General features: G+C 45.2%; 1 protein-coding gene across 1 annotated transcript in view; it reads right to left on the reverse strand.

Moving 5' to 3' along the window:
* Nucleotides 1-1,591: 1,591 nt before the first annotated feature.
* HOMER1 (homer scaffold protein 1) overlaps nt 1,592-25,411 on the reverse strand; it is a 74,252-nt gene continuing 50,432 nt past the window's right edge. The window contains exons 6-9 of the mRNA XM_035099533.3: nt 16,229-16,385; nt 9,889-9,999; nt 7,538-7,618; nt 1,592-4,722 (exon numbers count right to left, since the gene is read on the reverse strand). Of these exons, the coding sequence (XP_034955424.1) occupies nt 4,534-4,722; nt 7,538-7,618; nt 9,889-9,999; nt 16,229-16,385 (538 nt within the window). The 3' untranslated portion in view covers nt 1,592-4,533. The remainder of the gene's footprint in view (nt 4,723-7,537; nt 7,619-9,888; nt 10,000-16,228; nt 16,386-25,411) is intronic.

Below are 25,411 nucleotides of genomic sequence, written 5' to 3' on the forward strand. Positions count from 1 at the left end.
GCTGGGCTTGACAAGCCCGGCAAACAGCGCCCGCCGACCTGTGCTGTGTGACAGGCGGGGGTGGGGGAGAAGCGGAGATCGTGCTCCGCTCTCCCCCCATCCCCGCCTGTCACCGAAGATCGGCGGGCGCTCCTAGCTGGGCTTGACAAGCCCGGCAAACAGCGCCCGCCGACCTGTGCTGTGTGACAGGCGGGGGTGGGGGAGAAGCGGAGATCGTTCTCCGCTCTCCCCCCATCCCCGCCTGTCACCGAAGATCGGCCGGCGCTGTTTGCTGGGCTTGACAAGCCCGGCAAACAGCGCCCGCCGATCTTCGGACCTGTCCTGTGTGACAGGCGGGGGTGGGGGGGGAAGCGGAGATCGTGCTCCGCTCTCCCCCCACCCCCGCCTGTCACCAAAGATCGGCGGGCGCTGTTTGCTGGGCTTGACAAGCCCGGCAAACAGCGCCCGCCGACCTGTGCTGTGTGACAGGCGGGGGTGGGGGAGAAGCGGAGATCGTTCTCCGCTCTCCCCCCATCCCCGCCTGTCACCGAAGATCGGCGGGCGCTGTTTGCTGGGCTTGACAAGCCCGGCAAACAGCGCCCGCCGACCTGTGCTGTGTGACAGGCGGGGGTGGGGGAGAAGCGGAGATCGTTCTCCGCTCCCCCCCATCCCCGCCTGTCACCGAAGATCGGCGGGCGCTGTTTGCTGGGCTTGACAAGCCCGGCAAACAGCGCCCGCCGACCTGTGCTGTGTGACAGGCGGGGGTGGGGGAGAAGCGGAGATCGTTCTCCGCTCTCCCCCCATCCCCGCCTGTCACCGAAGATCGGCGGGCGCTCCTAGCTGGGCTTGACAAGCCCGGCAAACAGCGCCCGCCGATCTTCGGACCTGTCCTGTGTGACAGGCGGGGGTGGGGGGGAAGCGGAGATCGTTCTCCGCTCTCCGCCCACCCCCGCCTGTCACCGAAGATCGGCGGGCGCTGTTTGCTGGGCTTGACAAGCCCGGCAAACAGCGCCCGCGTGCACTTTATTAAAAAATAAGACATCCCTCAAAAATAAGCCATGTCGTGTTTTTTTGAAGAAAAAATTAATATAAGACATGACTTATAATATGAGAAACACGGTAATATTATGATGGAAGATTGGGAAAGGTTGTGGAAAAGTAATATGAAGTTTACTGCATGTAATGTGTTAAAAGAGAATATGTTAAAGATGATGTACAGATGGTATCTTACGGCAGTGAAACTGGCTAAGATTGATCATAAAAAAGATAATAAATGTTGGAAATGTAAAGAAAGGAACCTTTTACCATATGTGGTGGACTTGTCCCCAAGTAAAGAGCTTCTGGGATAAGATTTATAATGAGTTGAAAAAAGTGTTTAAAAACACGTTTGTTAAGAACCCAGAGGCTTTTTTACTTGGAATTACAAGAAAAGAATTACCGAAGAAAGATGTTACTTTTTTCCTGTATGCCACAACAGCAGCTAGAATTGTAGTAGCAAGGAACTGGAAATCTGAAGATATGCCTACAGTGTTGGTGGAAATGAAGTAGTTGGAATATTCTGGAGTAGAGTTATGAGAAAGAGGCTCCAATAACCAACTTCCAGACGGGGGTGTACTTATAAAACCTTTTTATGTCAAAGTCAGAATTTCACAACATGACACTCTAATTCAAAATCCAGTAGCACCTGAAGGATTAAGGTAAATGCTGCCATCCATTGAACAGTTTGTAATACTTAAAAAGAGCTGAAGAAGAAAAATTGAGTAAAGTACATTCTCCAGAACAGCAATTGTATTTCAAAATAAAAACTGTATTTGTTGGGTTTTAAAAGAATGGTTTTTTGTTTTTTTAAAACAAGACTCCATAATTGTCATATGACAAGTACACAGGGTAATTGTTCTCCTATGTAATTTCTTGTTTGTTTGTTTGTTAGTCCACAGTACCCAACATTTTCTGGCATATATATTCCCACAGTTTCTCTTAAGATAGATACAATGTGTAATACCAGTCTCTGGGGAAAACATGACTTTGTCCATTATGCCAATTATTACCTTAATAATACAAAAGTGTTGTGGCTAAAGTAGGTATGATCACCTAATTAGGAATTTCAGAATACAATTTCTAGAATACAGTTTCTAAACACCCACCTACCGTAAATGAACATTAAAATATTCTTAACAATAGGATTTTATTTATATGTGCACTTAATTCCACTTATCCCATATACATATTGGATGACTTTTGGGAGTTCAATGGTGCAGCCCTCATAGATTTTATTTTTACAAACAAAAGAACCCAAAGTCAAGCATCTTAATATACATGAGAAAAGAAATTCTCAAATATTGATTTCCAATTTTCAAATTTAATTTCAATAGGAAAATATTAAAAATGTGCACATTTAAATTTTTCCATGTACTGTATATACATGTGTGTGTATGTGTACATATACAAATAAATTTCTTGTACCACACATATACACAGCATTTCAGTGGAAATATTTTGTAAACTATTTTCCCACATGTAAATGTCATTGTATTAAAAATTTTGATCTCATTAAAAATAATGTTACATTTTTTTTGCCATCAAATTTCTGTTCTAACTTGTTATAATTAATAACACTCATGAACATACTTCATTCCTCCTACAATTACACCAATTTTATACTTTTCTGAAGATGTTTCCAATTGACACTCATATAGCAAGAGAATCAGGTACAAACTTCTCCAGGTAAATTAAAATCAGGTAATCACTACTGTCCTGGACCTGATAAAGTTACACATCGTTAACATCTAGCTATATAAAAAAAAATCACCATAGAAAGCTTTTACCTATGAATGCAATGAACAAATATTTTCTCCAGTAATAAATAAAATAAGTGGCAGACTACTCTAAAATATGGATGAAACTCAAACGATGTGTACAGTACATACAGTATAATACATGATAATTTACTGTTGGCTAAACAGTAATCCTGACATTTCAGGAGACACCTGTTAAATTACAGATAAAGAAAATGGCATTTTATAAATTAACCCACCATGTATTTCTCCCACTTTGAATACAAATTAGAATGCGTGTATTATACAGTATATACATACAGTACACACATAAAAACCCGACTTATATTATCTAGTTTTGAATAGCAGTCCTTAAGTGGAAAAAAAATTGTCTATTGTACAGAGTTTATATTCAAGCTGGATTTTGCATTTAACATTCAAATTAATTTGGGTGTAAAGAAAAGGTCAGTGCATCATTGTGTTTGATTCCCCCCCCCCCATTCATTTTAAAAATCCTCTCCAATATTAGACAATTTACAGCAAGATTGTCCCATAATGGAACTCCCGTTCAGTAAGCAGACATGTGACACTTGGCTTACCTTTCATTTCCCCCCCTTTAAAATAAAAAATATATAAAGAAATACATGTTTGGCAAAAAGTCTTTGTAAATCACATCAAAACAACTTAAAAACATGTTCACTGAGGATAACTGAATTCAATTCCTGTTTTGAAATTCAGAATATTGCCTGGTGTGGTTTTGATAAACATGTGATGTGAAGGTCCAAAGAGGAGGGAAAAGATCTCCAATTTCCTGTGATTATACAGTTTCTTTGACTGAGCAAGTTCAACGTAAAGAAAACGCCCTGGCAATTGCTGTATATCCACAATATTAACAAGCTGCACTGATTACTCTGAAGACGTTTTGGTTAAAAGAATTATTAAAACATATGTTGGTAACAGTGAATATTAAACATATGTGGTATTAATAAATAAGACTAGATTGATACTTATCTGTATATAGCAAATTTGAAACTACTTTTCAGGGACTCACCTGTCTTCATAGATAGGCTTCAAAATGGAACACAGAACTTCTACATACATGAACTTAAATAGAGAAAAGTAAACCATACACTGGACAATATTAGTGAACACCAGAGTGAACATCATAAATAAATACAGTCTCTTCCAGTATAAAAAGGGAAGAACTCTATACACGCAGTTACTCACTAGGTATGAATTAAAGATGCAACTCTCTCTCACTCCTGGCAAGAATTAATTGGTAATGCACTATTTCTTAACAGTGCAAAATACCCTGAGAAATTATTAAGATTACAACAAAAGAGAGGGCTGTCATCGCAAAGTTCTTGCACAAAACACAGCAATTAAGTGTCTTAACCAACAAAACAAAATAAAAACAAAATAAGACAGATCATCTACATTGTGTCTAACACTAAAAGGGATGCCATTTGGGGCACTTCTTATTATTTCACTGGCTAATAATAGAAAAGGATTGCATTCAATTACTGTTAATATCTTTCGAGCTATCTATGGCCAATTATATACAAGGAGGTAATTTGTAGTTCAAGTTATTATTTTTCCCCAACTAGCTACAAGCTGAATTCTAAAATTTTACACTGAAATATATTGTTGAAAATTTAAAACAGGCCCTCCTGGAGGAGCATTTTTCTAATTTTGTGCAACTTTGATGCAGAGCCCAACAAAGTCCTATGAAGAGAGACAGTGCATCTTTAAGAAGGTTGGCACTGAGATCCCGTTTTCTTTAGCTGCATTCTATTAGCTTGGCCAGGTTATCTCGTAGTTCTGTTAGTTCAAAGATTTTGCCATCAAGAATTTCTAAAAGTGTTTTCAAGTTATTGCGAAAAGCTTCTTGTTCATTCTGACTTTTCTCCAGACGCTGCTCTAGATCAGACAGTTGTCCTTCTAGGTCCTTGTTTCGAACTTCCACTTCCTTAAAAAAAGGAGAAGCAGCAATATAGGTCATTTGTAAATACAGTATTATCTTTATCGGTTTTCTATATGCATAGCTGCCAAGTATCCTGTTTCCGCCGGGAAAACCCCTTTTTTCCTACCGTTTCCCGGCGGTCTCCCATTTAGTCTTTAATCCCGATATTCTCCCTTAAATCGGCTTCTGCCGGCGGCCATTTTTCTGGTGCCGCTTTGCCCTTCTATGGGCACCAGAAAATGGCGGCGCCGGCACCGGAAGTCGCTTTTACGTGTTTCCGGTCATGCGCGGAAGCGACTTCCGGCGCTGGCGCCGCCATTTTCTGGTGCCCATAGAAGGGCAAAGCGCCACCAGATCTTTCCGTCCAGGACTTGGCAGGTATGTCTATACGGTTAACATGGAGCAGGAGTGATCATCAGGTTCAACAGGGTTATCTCTTACTCACAAATGGGGAGTGAGGCTCACATTCCTAATTGGAGGTAGCTACGTAGGATAGCATCTTCATCAGGGCTGTCCAATTTTTCATACCAATTGGGCTGCAGCAGAACTTTGACCGAGAAGCTGTAGGGCCCATACTGCTTTGCTTGGTGGGGGGGCAGAGGTGAGGCCAAAATTTGACACACAGAGACTCTGGCAGGGTCCTAGAGCCCTCCCACCCCCTCCCCAAAGCTGGGAAAGAGCTATCTAGGCCAGGGGGATAGAGATGCATGGACTAGCCTATACAATATGATTTAGCATCTTAGTAAATATATATTTTAGTCATTTAAACATCATTTAATTACAATGGATTTAAAAGGAAAACTTTGTTTTTGGCAGTGTCAGGAGCCATGTCATTGTTAACAGGATATTAACATTTTAAATGGTAGTTAAGAACTCCACCCACCCCCCTTTACAGACAACTCACATCTTTCACAAGCGTTCAGTTCTGTTTGCATACATGCAGCAATGTATAAAGCCAGGAGTCCCTGAAACCAGCCCCACCCAAGTTGGAAGGCTGCCTACCTGGCTGTGGGAGGGTGGGAGGGCTCTGCCAGTGTCCAAGAGCCCTCCCACTGCTTTCCTAAAGTTAGCGCTTGCCTGGCTTTGGGAAGGCAGTGTGAGGGCTGCTCCGGGATGCTGCCAAAGTGCTCACACCGCCTTCCCAAAGCCATGTAAGTCCACAACCACAGCTTTGCATGAGTGTGTGTGGGTGTGGATTTCCTCTGCTCCTTATTTATTTATCCTTCCCCAAGCCCCACACAAAGCTGTGATCACATAAGTAAAATAATAAGCATAATATACGAGTTACCTGTAGGAAAGAACATGTAACTACGTAAAATTGTTTTGCAAAGGATTCTTTTGTTGCACTTACCATATTTAAGAATCTTTTTTTTTTAGTTTGTCAAGGGCATAGATCCCACTGAATGGTCATACATGTCAAATGAAAATGCACTGTGCAGCATTTGTCTAATAACAGACCATGACATCATTTGAGTGTGTATATAATCTTGCTGCTTATCAGCAAGTAACTCGACCAGTCAGTTTTGAGAACACAGAATCTACAGGCAATCAAGATCTAAAACATACGCTCATTTGAAGAGATGAAAGACATCAATGCCTGTAGCAATTTGTTAAAGAATGCAGCTTCAAAAGCTATGAACACAAAAATTCCCAGCATAAATTGCAACAGATATGTAAGAGGAAGTGTTTGTGTTCTAGCAGAAATTACTCCTACCTGCTTATCAAAGTTTGGTTGTTTGCCACTCAATAGAAATATAAAATACAGTCCAAATTTCCAGATACCAATTTCACCATTTTTACCAGCTCAGGAAGGCATCAGCATAAGGCTTTATTTTGGTCTTCCAGGTGTTGATGGACCCCAGCTCCCATCAGCTTCAGCCAGCATGGCTAATGGTCAGGGATGATGGTAGTCAGATCGCAACTATGTTCAAATGCCCACATGTTCCCCAACCCTCCCTGCTCTAGACAGCCCTCTTCTGCTTCTTCCCCAGAAAATAGACTGCAGTGTTCCTGACCATCCAATATCCCCAAATAACTCAAGGGGCAATATATTGCATCTGAGCATTCTGTTGACCTGTCTGCATGAGATGGGAGGATTATCTAGGAACAGCTTGTGCTCTTGGGCTTGTAATTCTGGCATGATGTGGATATTCAACTCTAAGGGCTTTTTTGGGGAAAAGAGGCATAAAGCTCTGGCAGGGTCCTAGAGCCCTCCCACCTCTTCCCCAAAGCTGGGAAAGTGCTAACTAGGAAGGAGGCAGGGGGACTCCAGGAGCCTATCAGAGCCCTCACACCTCCTTCTCAAAGCCCAGCACCTCACTTACCCAGCTTTGGGAAGGCAAAGTGAGGGCTGTAGGGGACATCAAATGTTGCTGAAAGCCGCCAAAATAGGCCTTGAGGGCTGCACATTGGACCACCCTGGGACTCTAAGAATGCTTATGTAACATTTTATTAAGAAAAGGAAGTCTGAAAGGGAATTCACATACCCACACCCACATCACTTCTTTTATTTGTTTTCTCCCCCCTTGAAAGATGTACAGTCCTTCTCTCCAGCACTAGGACACGCAGCATCATGATTTGTTTGTTTGTTTAACGTGAATGGGCTTTACCTGTGCAGCGACAAAGCTTCCCTTCTTCCATCACATTTGTACAATGTTCACACAAACATGGCAGGAACACAGTTAGCCCCATCAAAGCAGTAGGGGGGGGCTATACTGCAACCCCAAACTGTCTGTCTTCCAAGATCCAAAATTATCCAACTTCTTTCCTCTTTTTTTTATTATCTACAAGCAGATACAACCCTATTCACCCTGTAACTTACTTGTAACTTCTGAGTTAAAGAGTCCCTCTGTGCCTGAAGTTCTCTGGCATTGTCAATTTCTTGTCTCAATTTTTCTATTTCCTAAAGGGGATAAAACAGCATATTATCCAAAGTCAACCTAACTTTCATCCTGGACAAATCCTCCTCATCATATCAGGACATACAAGACAGGGTTGCCAATGCTGCAGAACTAGAATCGGCGAATGGGCCAAACTGCATCACCCTGAGAGCCATCTGGCCAGCCCTAGAGCTTTGAACTTCAGCATGCTTCTCAAAACATGCACAGTTCCCAGCATCATTTGTGCTTCAGGTTCATAAGCATAGAAATCTGCTAATGATTATGCAGCAATTGCTGTAATTGAGTCATAAGAATCGGCTGCTAGAGAGCCAGTTTTTCAGGGCTAAAGACACCAGGGAGGGAACGCTGCAAAGAACAATGATGAAATTTCAGTTACAAGGGACTGTGAACAACTGTCTATATCAGGGGTTCCCAACAAAATTTTCTCAAGGACCCCTCATCGAGCCACTATTGTGACAAGGACCCCCATTAATTCCTAATCCTAAAATTAAAAAGTGGTTTTATTTATTTTTCAGTTGTTTCCTATTTTCTTTATCCTTCTTGGGGGGGGGCGCGTTGGTGTGGTGGTGGCTGTGGCGGCGGCGGTGTGATGGCCATCTGGGGGTCGGGGGGTTTCCCTCTGGAGGGGGGGGGAGGTTTCTACCCTTTCACCTGGGTTAAGGGTGGTGGTGGGGCCCTCTCTTCCCTGTTGTCCCCTCTTCTTTTCTCCTCCTCTGGGGGTGGCTGTATTTGCGGCGGTAGCAGCGCCAGCAGGTTCGGTGCGGCCTTTGTTCTTCGGGTCCCCACAAGGCTCCCCGTGTGGCGCGCAGGAGCTGCGGGATCGGGGGCCTTCGCTTGGGGGGGCTCCTTCCCCCTCTTGGGCAGCTAGGGGTGATGGTGACTGCAGTCGCGAGACAGGCCCCCCAGGATCGTTGCGCGGTGGGAGGTCTCGGGTCACGGAGCTTCGCTCGGCCGTCGGCCGGGCGCCCTCGGCTTTGGCCCGGTGGGCCTGCGGAGGACCTCAGCGGCTCCTCGTTTGCTCCGCCGGACGTTTCCGACGCCCACGCGGTCGCCGCGGGGTCCGCGGCCTGGAAGGCGGTTTTGGGCCTCTAGGCCCAGGGGTTCCGCCGAGTCTCTGGCCGGGCGCACTCAGCCTCGGTTCGGTGGGGTCGCCAGGGGGCCTTCAGCGGCTCCCCGGTTGATCCACTGGGCCCCCTTGGCGCCCGCGCACCGGCGGCGGCAGTTCTGCCGGTTCCGGCGGGCCAGAGGCTTGGCATCTAATAGCATCTTGAGGACCCCTCTGGCATAGCTCATGGACCCCTGGGGGTCCCCGGACCACCTGTTGGGAACCACTGGTCTATATTTTAGCAAGAAGAAAGCCAGAGGACTCGTAATGAAATATATGCAACAACTCATGACCAAGTCTAAAGCAACACTGGAATCATTTAGTCAGGCTAGATACTAACATCGTTGGCTTAGAGCCTACCTTGCCTTCTGTGAAGAGAACCATTTCAAGAATTAGACATCCGTGGAAGTCGTGAACATCTCAACACTTCTTTGTGCAATAAAAGTCTGCCAGTTAGGTGACTAGGAAGAAACTTCCCTGAAGGCATGCTATTTCAGAACTGCAGTGAGCTATCTTGAACTGTCCTCTGAAACATCTGGTGCCAATTACTGACAGCGAAATAATAGCATGCTTCTAGGACTAGAGAGGTGATATAAAAAGCAATCCCTACCTATTATTCACTCTTTGGGGAAGTGAGTGCGCTTTGCCAAAGGCAACAAAGACGCTTTTTGAACTTCCCACCAATGCATGACCTCACACTGCAGGGGTCATTCTGCCGATCATCATCACTAGAGGAAGTACTTTTAATTCTAATACACCTGACTCTTCAGGCACTTTGAACCAGTATATAAAAGCCATCTTTTAGAAATGAGTTATGGCCTGTTTGTCAGCCTGCTTTCACACTTCTAAGAAGGACAGAGGAAAGCTATTGCCTTTTGAAAGAGATGTCTGGGTTTTTTTTTGGGGGGGGGAAACAACCCATATTTAGCTAAATGTTTTTCCCTATGCAAAGAAAACTTATTTTTGTACCCCGTATTTTGATACAAGCTAAGCTTACCTTTAAGAAACTGATTGAATTTTCATTATCATCAGTCCCAGACTGAAACATGATTTTTAAAAATTATCATTCCGATTTTCACAACCATTTTAAAATGCAATACTATGAATGGTGTATAAGATAAATAATCAGGGCTATTAAAAAGTCAATTAACAAATGCAAGCAAGTACCTCTTCCTTTTTCTTCAGCGTTGCCTCTAATTCTTGTATTGTCTGGTTTAATTCTGTTTTATGTGTGTGGACCGCACTTGCTTGACTACTAACACACTCCAGCTCAGTCACCTGTAAAAATAAATACAAATAATAAATATACAATTATAGGGCCATATGGGACATTTCTGCTTTACTGAGCATCTGTATCACAGCATTACTGAAATGGTTTCATTAGCTTTGCACAGTATTTTATGAAATGATTGTGGAGCATTGTTTAAGTGCTGTGCCTGATGCCAGTGCTTCTAAAAGTGGCAAAGTTTGAATATAATAATGGGTTGGTTGGGAATTAAAGTGATAAATATAAACCTAAGAATGGCTTATTTTATTATTTAGACTGTTCTCCTTCAAACTGCACTCTTCTAGTTGACACCATATAATAGAACTAGTTTGCTAAAATCATTCACACAAAGCTTTTAACACCCCCCCACATTATTATTATTATTATTATTTATTGAATTTAGATACCGCCCTAAACTTTAGTAATTCATTAACCTCTACCACCCAAAGACTTCCCAAAAATTATAATTAACCTTTGCATTTTTCCACCAGCCACTGTGCAACAAAACCAATGGATGCTTAAAACAATGTGACTTAAACATCAATACTTACAATTCTACAGACCATGTGCATGTTGTCACTCAGGTGCTTGTAGAAAACATTAATAGAATTGAAGTATGCTTAACTTTCTCTAGATTGCACCATTCAGTGGCACCTAACTGTACAATTAAATGCTAATGTAGCACTAGGTTCAACAACTCATAAGCATGCTTAACTTTCTCTGGATTATGCCCGATGCTAATTTTTATTTAACGGCAGCCAAATCCTCTGAATGTGACTTGAGGGCATTAAAACATAAGCACAAAGGAAAAACTGCTGGATCAGAGGGTTCACCTAATCCAGCACTGTTCTGAGCAGCCAAAGGCCTGCAGAAAACCCACTAGCAGGCCATGAAAGAAACACACCTCCTCCATTGATTATTCCCAACATCTAGTATTCAGAGGCATACTTCTTTTAACTTCAAAGGTCTTATTTAACTATCATCATTCCACATAATAGCAAGCTCAGGTGTTTGAGTGCCTATCATTTTGGAAGCAAAATGGGGCCACTCAAATAGAAGGCTGTAATTTCTACATGCTTTGTGGACTCCCTAGGTACTCAGAAGTATAAAGGTTTGTAAAAGAAAGAGAAAAAGGAAATTAATAAAAAACAGCTCAACCACAACTTGTGAGCTCACAGAATGCGGTGGGGAGTTGAACCTTTAGAAAAGAAGAAGGAAACTAGAAGTCAGGCAGACTGTATCACTTTTCATAGAGGAGAAGAAACTCTATGCGATTAAAGCATGGCAGGGTCATGCCACCAAATTGACCTCCCTGGGATGCAAGCCTGGGCAGTGAGTATGGAGATCCTGGGCTGCCCAGACGACAAGATCCTTCTCTTGGCCTCACTGATGTGGTCCAAAGGAAAGCACAGCAATACGTTTGGTACCAGCTGGGCCTAAGGAGTTGTTGGAAGGAGGCGTACAAGGCACTATCCAACTGCCTTCTTGACCATTGGACCCACTATTGGTCTCATCCACTCAATCCACCAGAGCCTGTCTTTGCATGCAGATAAAAATTTATACTTTCTTCTATTTCTAAAACTCCAAATGAGAAGGTGTTACATCAGTTTAAATGGAAATCCTTTGGCTTGCTAAGATTATAGGTCACATTTCTAGGTATCCAGGAGGGAATGATCAACTTAAACTATGCATGGAAGGTAAGTTGTATGTACACCACTCAAAATCTACAAAACAAGTAATTGCATAGCACTGCAGTACAAGAGTTGTACAACTGAAAGTGGGAGCAAACAAACAAAAGGATAATAACCCCAGGAAAAATGTATGGATGAAATTTTGTTTTGCTCTGTTTCCTTTGCTTGTTTTTATTATAACTGATGTTCCAGGACCTGCGAAAACAATGCCATCTATCCTGGAACATTCATGATACTTGGGCAAGAAGCTGAAGCAGGAATTGGGAGAAACACTCCGAGTGGAATGTAGAATATTCAGAATGCTAACAGTACTGGGCACAAAACATGCACAGAACAGCTGACACCTTTAGCAGTTTGTTTTTTCACCTACAATATGAATGTATCAATTATGATAAGATTCTGCATTAATTGGGATTCTTCTCATGTGCATGGCTAACCTCAAATTCTACAATTCCAGCTCTTACGGTATGGACAAATAAAGAAAAAATAAGGGACACACTTTCCCTGGCAAATCAAGTCTTCCAGTAATGCCAATAAAGGACTATGAACAAAGATGTGCTTTGGGGCATTTTTTCCACCTGGCTGAGGGTGGAAGGAATACACTATGTTTTATTGCTTTAATATATTTAATATTTAATATTTTATTGCTTTAATTAAGGGATAACCAATGGTATCCGTTAGAGGCTTCTGTAAGCGAAACGGTAAGGGAGACAATTTCCCCCTTTCCCCTCATCCTTTGAGGATATCGCTATGCACCCCAAAATCTACTCTAAAGGCCAGCTGACCCTTTGCAACAGTGTGGGTGCAGAAGGAGGGGAAGCAGCAAACTTTGTTTCTCCCTGCATTCTGATGACAAGAGCCTTTACTGGATCAAAGTCTTCCACCAGCAGAAGGATGACAGTTGAATACAAAGAAAACTGAAGTTGAAATCCTATGCACACTTAACTGGATGTAAGCACCACTGAATACATTACCGGTATGACTTCCTTTGGAAAATACATGGATAGAATTACACTGCATATCAGTAAAGGGCTATAGTTTTATGACAAGATGGAAAAGGGAAAGGGAAAAATGCCTCAAAACCTGTGCTCTCTGCTAAGGCTTGCCTGTCACCTACTAAACATTCCTGAGGACCAATTCTGCCAGGGGGGAGAGGGCCAGAAAAACCTGCTATTGCTGAGGATGTGAGGATGGAAGTAGCCCAGGAAGGAAGGAAGGAAGGAAGGAAGGAAGGAAGGAAGGAAGGAAGGAAGGAAGGAAGGAAGGAAGGAAGGAAGGAAGGAAGGAAACAGTGTGTGGTCAGCCTTTTACGGGAATAGGCACATTGATTTCCCAACTTTACCCTGTTTTGCTTCACCTCTACAGCTATTGAGGTGATCACAAATTGAAGTTGATTTGTTTTTTAAATACAAACATATCATAGGTTTCCTTAGAGAGTTGGATTTATAAGTTTGGCCATGTCTGTCAGCTACGCTTAGTAATTCCCAAAGAGGACAGCACACTGCACGAGCCTTCCCTGGTGTGATTTATGGTCACGTTTATACACATTTATCAGCATAAACATGCAGCCAGCTTCATAACTAACCCTCTGTCATTGTAACTTAAGTCAATACTTTCACAAAACAAAGGAGACACTATACTAGGAAAGGAAGGAAAGAAAACTGTAGAAAACAATGTGGCAGGGAGGTATCACCTGCAAATCCAGCCTTTGCAAAATACTGTACACATTTTCTTATTTCTTTAAGTTTAAATTGTATTTATAAGCACATGAACATGCTTAAAAACATCTGGAGTGAATTGGACAATGTAGTTTCTTTATGGTTAACGAGAGACGCTCCCACACCTACAGTGGCCACAAAGTGCTTACTGTACCTGTAAAATATTCTGAAGTTTTTATTTATATTAATATTATGGAGGCTCTTTATGTAACTGTTTCAATCATCCTTACAGCTTTGACGTCTGTTGCTCCCAGAAAAGTGAGTGGATCAAGGGTTAACGACTAAGCATTGTGAAAGCTATAGGCCAGGCACCCCCAAACTTCGGCCCTCCAGATGTTTTGGACTACAGTTCGCACCATCCCTGACCACTGGTCCTGTTAGCTAGGGATCATGGGAGTTGTAGGCCAAAACCTCTGGAGGGCCGCAGTTTGGGGGTGCCTGCTATAGGCCTCTCAGCAATATTGTTTGTCAGCAATCTTGCTTGGATGGATTTTAGGGGAACAAGTGTGAAGAAGATCACAGTCTTTTAGAGACAAAAGGAATCACATGTGACTGCTGCTCCCCCAGCCAATTTTCTTAAGAAGATAGGCTTTGGGAGAGAACCATTTTGAGCAGAGAAGCATTAGATAGGGAGCAGGTGCTGAAGTCTTTTCCCATCAGACAGACTTTTTCCTTTCCAAATTATCCTAGCCGATTACCATCATGATGAAAGTATCTATTTCCTTGTAGCTGTCAGGGAAAGGGTTAAAAGCCTTTCCCCACTTTTCTACTGAAGATATGCCCCTCCCAACCCACTTTTATTCAGAAATGCAGCTGTCAGGGATTTGTTGCAAACATTTGCATATGATATGTAGTTTGCCCCTTAGACAGTTTCAGAACTTCCATCCTTTATCCCCTGAAAGGTTCTTATCACAGCGGCATGCTGGGATAAATACTTTGCAGTGATCCTCCCTGGAGAATGGGATAGGCATAGAAAAATCTTTTGCATCCAGTGATGTTGGGCTTTAACAGATTTGCATACAAAATACAGCTCCCTTTTGTCTACCACCATCACCCACCCAAAATTCCAACACATTTAATAAAACTTGATGTAACAAAACAGTACCAAGGGTGTTTCTAACAGCAATGCAAGATTGGCTTCCTTCCAGCTCTACAGCTGAAATGACAGACACACATACCAACAAATCATGTGTGAGCTCAACCAACATTCTTGACCTTCCCTCCCATACTTCAGATGGCTTTCCACTTTTTAATTTTATTTTAATCTACTCACTTGTCAACTCATAAATTGAAGACAAAAAAAATTCAAAAGCACAAAACTTCTCTAGGAGTATTTGCTTCTGGGTGACACCAAGAGGAACAGCCAGGAGTACATTGCAGGCTTCTGCTTTATGCTTGCAGAGCTATTTCCCTCCAGAGGTCAACAAGGTATGTTTGAACTGAATGTGGTAAATGTGCTTCCTGGGCAAATGCTCTTCTAAAAATGTTACGTATGTCTTCACCCTTAAAGGTAAAGGTAAAGGGCCCCCTGACCATCAGGTCCAGTCGTGTCCGACTCTGGGGTTGCGGCACTCATCTCGCTCTATAGGCCAAGGGAGCCGGCGTTTGTCCACAGACAGCTTCTGGGTCATGTGGCCAGCATGACAAAGCTGCTTCTGGCGAACCAGAGCAGCACACGGAAACGCGAACCAGAGCAGCACACGGAAACGCCGTTTACCTTCCCGCACACTTTGATGTGCTTTCAAACTGCTAGGTTGGCAGGAGCTGGGACCGAGCAACGGGAGCTCACCCCGTTGCAGGGATTCGAACCGCTGACCTTCTCATCAGCAAGCCCTAGGCTCTGTGGTTTAACCCACAGCGTCACCTGGGTCTCTGAATTAAGGTTCTTCACCCTTACAGAACCTTAATTCATGCAGTTACTTAACTTGCCTTAGTTTATCTTATTAACAGATCTAAAGAGAGAATATAGTTTAGAGTGGGAGGAATGTACTAGAGGATAAATGAAACAACAGGAGATAAAAAAAAAGAGCAGATCATTTTGAATATCCACAGTTGTCTACATTATGAGTTTATCGAATTAGTGCTCAGTTGAATATGAATCAATGCAGTATATAAAGTGAAAAAAATTGTGCTTGCTACAATTTCACAAGGCACATAAATATACATGGACAAAATGGCACTGGGCCTGCTATATATCTGGACTGAGATGGTTTGCCCCTGTACTTCTCCATGAATAAAGAAATTATTTTCCAGCTATTTTGTACTGGTTTCAGGTGTCTTAATGGGCACAAGCTCACAAAAGCAAACCTAGGTTGCAGCTCACGGTTTGTTTGGAGAAAGAAAAACCATGAGCCCAGGTTGAGACCTAATGCTAAACCAAACCATGGTTTAGCTTCCAGCAGTGAAGCAGCAGCATGAGAAGAAGAGAAGCAAAGTGCCCACGATTTTAGCCCCATGCACCAGTACAGTGCACATTCACCTTTGAACCAAAATAATGCTTAGCTATGGTTTAAAGTGACTCACATGCAGGCAAGTCCAAGTATACTAGATTAATCTTAATACATCTGACCCAGTGCTATAGACATCACTTAGTAATACATATTCATATGATTTGTTAGATAAAACTCAAACTATATAATAATATATATTACTATGGGAGAATTTATTACATGAAAACTTTATAATATATTTCATCAGAAGAGAAAATAAAGCTCCGCTTGCATGAATGCTCTTAATTGTCAGATGACCAGAAGGTTTTTACTGCACCTTTTTCTTAGTTCATAACATGCAGAGATCCACTAACAATATGTAGTCAAAAGCTTTAAACTTACCCGCTTATGTAGACGTTCTGCTTCCTCTTGATATGCAGCAAGCTGTTGTTTCCATTGTTTTACGTTGGCAGTGGACTCGAGCAGAGCTGCTGTAAGCTTGGCATTGTTACCCTTGAGTGTTGCAAGTTCTGCCTCCCAATGCTTGCCGATTGCTGAACTATGGACAAAAAAGCAGTTGTCACAATAGTGGAGACCACAGCATCACTGGGTTATTTTTGTTCTCTGGCTCATGCCTATACAATTGTCTTCAGAAGCCAACAAGTCTTGTGGTCCCTCCCAAGTTCTATGATTATTATTATTTTTCAAAGTAAAGCATGGATGCAAAAACACATTGCCTAGGGAATGGGGTGGGAGGAAGCTTAGTAGATAAGCACATATTTTTTGCATGTTGAAGATTCTAGGTTCAAACTCTGGCTCGCCACTTAAAAGAACGTCAAGGCAGGGAAAGACCTCTCCCTAAGATGGCAGGGAGCCACTGCCACATTAGCGGGGCAGAAAGCTCAGTTATTTGACTCAACATAAGGTAGCTTTGCGGGAGGCAGTGGAAGACAGGAGTGCCTGGCGTGCTCTGGTCCATGGGGTCACGAAGAGTCGGACACGACTAAACGACTAAACAACAACAAAGGTAGCTTTGTATATTAAAGACTGTTTGTAAGCAGGCTTTGGAAGACAAATATCTGACTGTGAATATGTGAATGATTTTTTTAATTTTCATACCGTGTTTCTCATATTATAAGTCATGTCTTATATTAATTTTTTCTTCAAAAAAACACGACATGGCTTATTTTTGAGGGATGTCTTATTTTTTAATAAAGTGCACGCGGGCGCTGTTTGCCGGGCTTGTCAAGCCCAGCAAACAGCGCCCGCCGATCTTCGGTGACAGGCGGGGGTGGGCGGAGAGCGGAGAACGATCTCCGCTTCCCCCCCACCCCCGCCTGTCACACAGGACAGGTCCGAAGATCGGCGGGCGCTGTTTGCCGGGCTTGTCAAGCCCAGCTAGGAGCGCCCGCCGATCTTCGGTGACAGGCGGGGATGGGGGGAGAGCGGAGAACGATCTCCGCTTCTCCCCCACCCCCGCCTGTCACACAGCACAGGTCGGCGGGCGCTGTTTGCCGGGCTTGTCAAGCCCAGCAAACAGCGCCCGCCGATCTTCGGTGACAGGCGGGGATGGGGGGGAGCGGAGAACGATCTCCGCTTCTCCCCCACCCCCGCCTGTCACACAGCACAGGTCGGCGGGCGCTGTTTGCCGGGCTTGTCAAGCCCAGCAAACAGCGCCCGCCGATCTTCGGTGACAGGCGGGGATGGGGGGAGAGCGGAGAACGATCTCCGCTTCTCCCCCACCCCCGCCTGTCACACAGCACAGGTCGGCGGGCGCTGTTTGCCGGGCTTGTCAAGCCCAGCAAACAGCGCCCGCCGATCTTTGGTGACAGGCGGGGGTGGGGGGAGAGCGGAGCACGATCTCCGCTTCCCCCCCCACCCCCGCCTGTCACACAGGACAGGTCCGAAGATCGGCGGGCGCTGTTTGCCGGGCTTGTCAAGCCCAGCAAACAGCGCCGGCCGATCTTCGGTGACAGGCGGGGATGGGGGGAGAGCGGAGAACGATCTCCGCTTCTCCCCCACCCCCGCCTGTCACACAGCACAGGTCGGCGGGCGCTGTTTGCCGGGCTTGTCAAGCCCAGCTAGGAGCGCCCGCCGATCTTCGGTGACAGGCGGGGATGGGGGGAGAGCGGAGCACGATCTCCGCTTCTCCCCCACCCCCGCCTGTCACACAGCACAGGTCGGCGGGCGCTGTTTGCCGGGCTTGTCAAGCCCAGCAAACAGCGCCCGCCGATCTTCGGTGACAGGCGGGGGTGGGGGGAGAGCGGAGCACGATCTCCGCTTCCCCCCCACCCCCGCCTGTCACACAGGACAGGTCCGAAGATCGGCGGGCGCTGTTTGCCGGGCTTGTCAAGCCCAGCAAGGAGCGCCCGCCGATCTTTGGTGACAGGCGGGGATGGGGGGAGAGCGGAGAACGATCTCCGCTTCCCCCCCACCCCCGCCTGTCACACAGGACAGGTCCAAAGATCGGCGGGCGCTGTTTGCCGGGCTTGTCAAGCCCAGCAAACAGCGCCCGCCGATCTTCCGTGACAGGCGGGGGTGGGGGGAGAGCGGAGAACGATCTCCGCTTCCCCCCCACCCCCGCCTGTCACACAGGACAGGTCCGAAGATCGGCGGGCGCTGTTTGCCGGGCTTGTCAAGCCCAGCTAGGAGCGCCCGCCGATCTTCGGTGACAGGCGGGGGTGGGGGGAGAGCGGAGAACGATCTCCGCTTCTCCCCCACCCCCGCCTGTCACACAGCACAGGTCGGCGGGCGCTGTTTGCCGGGCTTGTCAAGCCTAGCAAACAGCGCCCGCCGATCTTTGGTGACAGGCGGGGGTGGGGGGAGAGCGGAGAACGATCTCCGCTTCCCCCCCCACCCCCGCCTGTCACACAGGACAGGTCCGAAGATCGGCGGGCGCTGTTTGCCGGGCTTGTCAAGCCCAGCAAGGAGCGCCCGCCGATCTTTGGTGACAGGTGGGGGTGGGGGGAGAGCGGAGAACGATCTCCGCTTCCCCCCCCACCCCCGCCTGTCACACAGGACAGGTCCGAAGATCGGCGGGCGCTGTTTGCCGGGCTTGTCAAGCCCAGCAAACAGCGCCCGCCGATCTTCGGTGACAGGCCGGGGTGGGGGGAGAGCGGAGAACGATCTCCGCTTCCCCCCCACCCCCGCCTGTCACACAGGACAGGTCCGAAGATCGGCGGGCGCTGTTTGCCGGGCTTGTCAAGCCCAGCAAACAGCGCCCGCCGATCTTCGGTGACAGGCGGGGGTGGGGGGAGAGCGGAGAACGATCTCCGCTTCTCCCCCACCCCCGCCTGTCACACAGCACAGGGCCGAAGATCGGCGGGCGCTGTTTGCCGGGCTTGTCAAGCCCAGCAAACAGCGCCCGCCGATCTTCGGTGACAGGCGGGGGTGGGGGGAGAGCGGAGAACGATCTCCGCTTCCCCCCCCACCCCCGCCTGTCACACAGGACAGGTCCGAAGATCGGCGGGCGCTGTTTGCCGGGCTTGTCAAGCCCAGCAAACAGCGCCCGCCGATCTTTGGTGACAGGCGGGGGTGGGGGGAGAGCGGAGAACGATCTCCGCTTCCCCCCACCCCTGCCTGTCACACAGCACAGGTCCGAAGATCGGCGGGCGCTGTTTGCCGGGCTTGTCAAGCCCAGCAAGGAGCGCCCGCCGATCTTCGGCTCTGTCCCCCGATGCGCGACGGCTCGGGGAAGCAGGCAGGGAGCTCCTGCTGGGTCCCGCGCCTTCGCCTCTCGCTCAGTCGGGGCTACACGACATGGCTTATTTTCGGGGTATGTCTTATTTTTCACCAACCCTTAGAAATCCTGTCATGGCTTATTTTTTGGGGATGCCTTAAAATATGAGAAACACGGTACTAGATATTACCTAATCATAGAAGATAAAAACACCTATTGTTACATTCTCCAATAACAGGTCAGGAATTAGTAAAAAAAAATAGTTGCATTATATTAATTAACCATCTTACAATATGCGAAGAGAGAGTTTGAAAGTATGCCTAAGCCAAAGATTAGCAATATGGGAAATAACTTGGAGAAGCCCCAGGCTCATGTACTCTCCCTTCCCCTGCTCAGCCTCAAGGAAGATAGAAGCATTTGCTTCCGTTTGTAAACTAGCCACGGTTTGCCATTTAAAATTTATATACCACTTGATTGTTTTTTAAAAAAACCATTGAAGCAGTTAGCCAAACATAATAAAACAATAAATTATAAGTAAAAGCCATTAAAACATTAAAAAAAAATCAAAACCATAGATATGGCGTTGAGGAGACGCAGACTGTTGGTTCTGGGGGGACTTCGGCATCCATGTTGAGGCCATTAAATCTGGGACAGCTCAGGACTTCATGGCTTCCATGACAACCATAGCACTGTCTCAACAGGCCATTGGCTTCACACATGTAGCAGGCCACAACCTATACATCTGATTTCATCAACTGAGCAGAAATAGGGTGATCAGAGAGTGATTCAGTCCATTGTCAATATCAGATCACTTCCTGTTGCATTTTAGGTTTTCAGCAGCTCTCCCCCTCTACAGAGGCAGGGGAATGTCCTTGGAGGCTGAAGGATCCAATTAGTTTCCAGACCCTATGGAGGATTTTCCAGCTGACATGACTGGCCCTGGTTGCCTGTAGAAAACATGGATGATTTGGCCCACTGACACAATCCCCTGAGTTCCCTCTGCCACTTGATAGAACCCTGCTGGCTTCTTTGGTATACACCAGAGCTTTGGGCAATGAAACTAAGCTGGAAGACGACTTGAATGCAAGTGGAGAAAATCTTCAGGCGAATGCTCACTAGAAAACTAGTGAGTGCTCATTATCAAGTTTACTCAGTGGCTTATTTTGTTTCCAATGTGTTTGTGGGTTATTGGTTTGTTTTTCCTTTTGTTTATTTGGTATGCACAATATTTTGTATTCTCATTATTTATCTGTTGTGAACCACCCTGGGATCTTCAGATGAAGGGCAGTATACAAATTTAATAATTACTAATAATAATCTAGCTGAGCTCGCTCGCTATGATTTGTTTGCAGAGGAATTTGAAGATAAAGTCACTTGAATCAGCTGCTACCTCGACTCCACTATTTTAGTATGTGATTCTCAAGAGCCATCCAGAGTTGGTTAGTAAAGCACGAGGATGTGGACAAGGTGCTGGCATCAGCACAGGTGACCATTTCTGTTCTTACTCTTGCTCTTCAAGGCTGGTAAAATCGAACAAGGAGGCAGCAGCTTACTTGGCCATGCAAGAGGGGGCGGTCCTTGCTTGCCAAAAGGAGGTGATGGTGAGACCACTCATTAGAAAGAAACCTTTCCTGGATCCATAAAATCTAAACCATTAGTGACCAGTTGCCAATGTTTGTTTCTTGAGCAACGTTCTTGAGTGCATGGCTGCAGGTCAGATCCAGGCTCTCTTGTGTAAGACTAACTTTCCAGATCTATTTCAATCAGGGTTTGGGCCCAGTTTGGGCATGGAAACGACCTTGGTCACAAAGACCTTTGTCAGGAGAGATAGGCAGAATGTTACTGTTCCTTGATCTTTCAGTGGCTTTCTATATCATTGACCACAGTATTTGTGACTGTCCAAATTGAGGGTAGGCCGTGCCGCTTTTTGGTGGTTCCAATACAATTCGGGATGGATATCTTCAGAGGGTAGTGATGGGGGGTGTTGTTCAGCCCCCACAGTCCTCAGTGCTGCAGGTTTAGGTTTTCCTATGCTCAATGGGCTCACCCAGAGCTCTGGAGTACATTTTCAGTAATGTGCTGGTGATACACTGCTCTATCACAGCTGCAGAAGTAGTGTATCCAGATTAAGGGAAGTAATACTACTGCTTTATTCTACCTTGGTCAGACCCCACCTGGAGTACAGTGTCCAGTTCTGGACACCACAATATAAGGATATTGACAAGCTGAAGAGTGTGCAGAGGGTAGAAAGCAATATGAAGGGTCTGGAAACCAACAGTCGGAGTTGGAGACTGAAAGGTGATATGATAGCAATCTCCAAATATCTAAAGGTCTGTCACATGGGAAATGGAGCAGGCTTGTTTTCTACTGCCATGATGGGTAGGACCCATACCAATGGAAACAAATTACAAGAAAGGAGATTCCAACTAAATGTTAAAAAGAACTTTTTGACAGTAATAGCTATGCAACAGCAGAATGGACTCCCTCGGAAGGTGGTGGACTCCCCTTCATTGAAGGTTTTTAAGCAGATGTTGGGTGGCCATTGGCCAGGGATTCTTTAGTTGTGCTTCCTGCGTTTCAGGGGGTTGGACTAGATGACCATTGGAATCCCTTCCAATAGTTCTACGATTCTATGTAGGCGTGGCAATGAATCTGCTAGACTGGTGTCTTGCCTCAGTAATGGACTGGATAAGACCCAATAAACTGAAACTTAAATAAGGCCGAGGTGCTGTTAGTGGGTGTTTCCCTCCAATCAATGGCTAGAGTTAGGCCTGCTCTGGATAGGGATACACTCCCTCTGAAGGAGCAGGTGTGTAGCCTGGGGGTACTTCTGGAGCCATTACTGCTGCTTGATGCACAACTGGCCTTGGTGGAGCAGACTGCATTCTATGCAGCTAAGTCCAGATGGCTATCTGGACAGAGATAAACTGACTTATGTTGTCTACATTCTGGTAAACTCCAGTATACATTACGGCAGGCACCCCCAAACTTCGGCCCTCCAGATGTTTTGGACTACAATTCCCATCATCCCTGACTACTGGTCCAGTTAGCTAGGGATCATGGGAGTTGTAGGCCAAAACATGTGGAGGGCCGCAGTTTGGGGATGCCTGCATTACGGCAATGTACTATATACATGGGGCTGCCTTTGAAACCGCTCTTGGTGCAGAATTCAACAGCCAGATGGACTGAGTACATAACACCCATCCTGACACAACTGTACTGGCTACCAGTAAGTTTCCATAACCAAGTGCTAGTTTTGACCTATTAAGCAATATGTGGATCAGGACCCCAATACCTCAAGGACACCTCTCCCCACATGAACCAACCCAAACACCGTGTTCATCATCTGAGACCCTTCTCTGTGTTTCTCGTCCACGGGGATGCAGACGGTGGCAACACAAGTACAGGCTTTTTCAGCGGTGGCTTCCCACTTGTGGAATGCTCTCCCCCATGGAAGCACAGCTGGCACCATCATGGTCTACTTTTTGGCCCTTAATTTGGCGCTTAATCCAGTGGGTTACTAGTTATGCCTGTGGCCTCTTTTGTGCTCATCTTTTAAGGGGATGAATGAGTACTTGAATTACTGCTGTTTTGACATTTGGTTTTAATGTTTCTTGTTATCCCCCCCGCCCTAGGTGGGTCAGTTAAAGACACTTTGCTGTAAAAAGCAGCAAATAAATATAACATAAATGGTATTGAAAATGTACAAATTTCGTTTTTCATTGCCACCCTGCTTAAGAACTGGATTGCCCTACTTACTGCTTCTCTCTATGCTCAAGGCAGCAAAATATATTCACCACAATAAAAGCTGTTGGACACTTTCTTTAAAATATAAAAAATGCTCTATTGTTGCTAGTTAAATAATCCCTTATGTGTCAATTAGTTGCAACACCTTGAGTTATTATCTGTCTTTTGGCATGCAATGCAGGGTTTTTGAAATCTTCTCTTGGCTCTTGTAAACCTGGGATTCCCAAATGAGCTACCTTTGTACTATTCTACATCATGGAATGATTGAAATTTGATGCCAGCTTCATCTATGTGACCAAGAGTAGAATCTGAATCATGCCAGCTGCATCCCTTTTGGAGGGAGGTCAGATCTTGCCTTGATTGCTCCTGCAGCAGTCACATCTAGGCTGGACTACTGTAAAACACTCTGAGTGGAGCTACCATTGATGATGGTTCCGATATATCAACTGGTGCAAAAGACAGCCCCCCCCCAATGATATTTTCTGGTACCAAGCAGTCAGAACATATGACAGTGGTCCTGTACCAGTTGTACTGGTTATTGGCACATTTTAAAGTTCATAAGAGTTTGTGATCAAGTAGTCTGAAGGTCAGCCTACACTCATACAAGCCTGCTTGGGTACAAAAATGTGCTTCGGAGGCCATGCATCTAAGCTTGATTCAGCTACCAGGCACAAGAGATAGGGCCTTTGTTGTGATGGTACCCAAGTTATGAAGTTTCCTCCCCACTAAGATGGGCACAAACTTTTAAGTGGATTTCAAAACTTAATTATTTTGGGGCACTGCTTCTTAAATGCTGTTTGTGAAGAATGACTGGGCTATTTTTTTTAAGTGTTTTGGTATTTTCATTTATTTAAAATAAATCTATGCTGCTGTTTTATTTATTTATATTTATTTATATCTGAATGAACTATTTAATTAATACATACATTATATACATACACTGCTGCCATCTTAAAGTCTTTAGGTTTTTGTTTAAAAATATTTTGATAGGGCTATTACTGCATTTTTCTAACTCAAAGTAGATTGGGAAAAATATTTTTTAAAATGTGTGTGAAGAGAAAGCCACATCTCATATGGCATCTGGTATAGTGATTTTGGAGTATAAATAATTATGCCTTTCCTGGACGCTAAGATGTCAAGTGCTATCATTAGCGCCGTAATGAATGCAACTGCACGAGAGTCACACCTGTTCGACAATTCCTCCAATACTGGTCGAGGCAAAAGCTCGTAACTTCTCTCCTTGATAGTCAGAAATATTATGTGAGCTTCTGCAAAAGTTCTCTCAGATCATTTGCACTCTCGTACTAATATCAGAAGGTCGGCAGTTCGAATCCCTTCGACTGGGTGAGCTCCCATTGCTCGGTCCCTGCTCCTGCCAACCTAGCAGTTCGAAAGCACATCAAAGTGCATGTAGATAAATAGGCATCTGGCGGGAAGGTAAACGGTGTTTCTGTGCGCTGCTCTGGCTTGCCAGAAGCGGCTTAGTCATGCTGGCCACATGACTGTACGCAGGCTACCTTGGCCAATAAAGCGAGATGAGTGCCACAACCCCAGAGTCGGCAACGACTGGACCTAATGGTCAGGGGTCCCGTTACCTTTATCTTTACAGTATTAGTCATGTGTGTGTTAGTCATGTATGTGGCCCTTTGCCCCCCCCCAAATGGTAATAACCAGCAAGACCACTCCCTTCCTTTCACAATTTCCTGGAAGTTTGTCGTTTTACTTCTTCTCCAAACAGTGAAGTACATATACCATCCAATTCTTTTCAGTGTAAGAATAGCCCCTGCTTCTCTCCTTCCATTATGGATGGGAGGAAGAAATAGGACAGTATACTTGCAATGTTAGATTACCAGTAGTTTTATTGCAAGGGACCTGCAACAAAATTCTGCAGTGCGCAGTTCAGGGTTCCAACCATTCCACCCCCCACCACATTTTCTGTTTAATTTCCTCACAGTTAAATAGCATTCACTGCCCACTGAGCATGCTTAGTCATTATTGGGCTGTTTGCCTCCATTTTTTCTTTTTAAAAGTTCCGTCAGCTTTGCTGGTAACCTGCTGTTGTGTGGATAGTGTGACATTGGCTACATAGAGCATGAGGAGTTTGTAATTAGTGGTGTGTGATAGCTCAACTGGCTAATAACAGAATTTCAAGACTAAAA

This window comes from Zootoca vivipara, chromosome 10 (assembly GCF_965207765.1).
Source record: "Zootoca vivipara chromosome 10, rZooViv2.hap1.1, whole genome shotgun sequence".
Taxonomy (NCBI): Eukaryota; Metazoa; Chordata; class Lepidosauria; order Squamata; family Lacertidae; genus Zootoca; species Zootoca vivipara.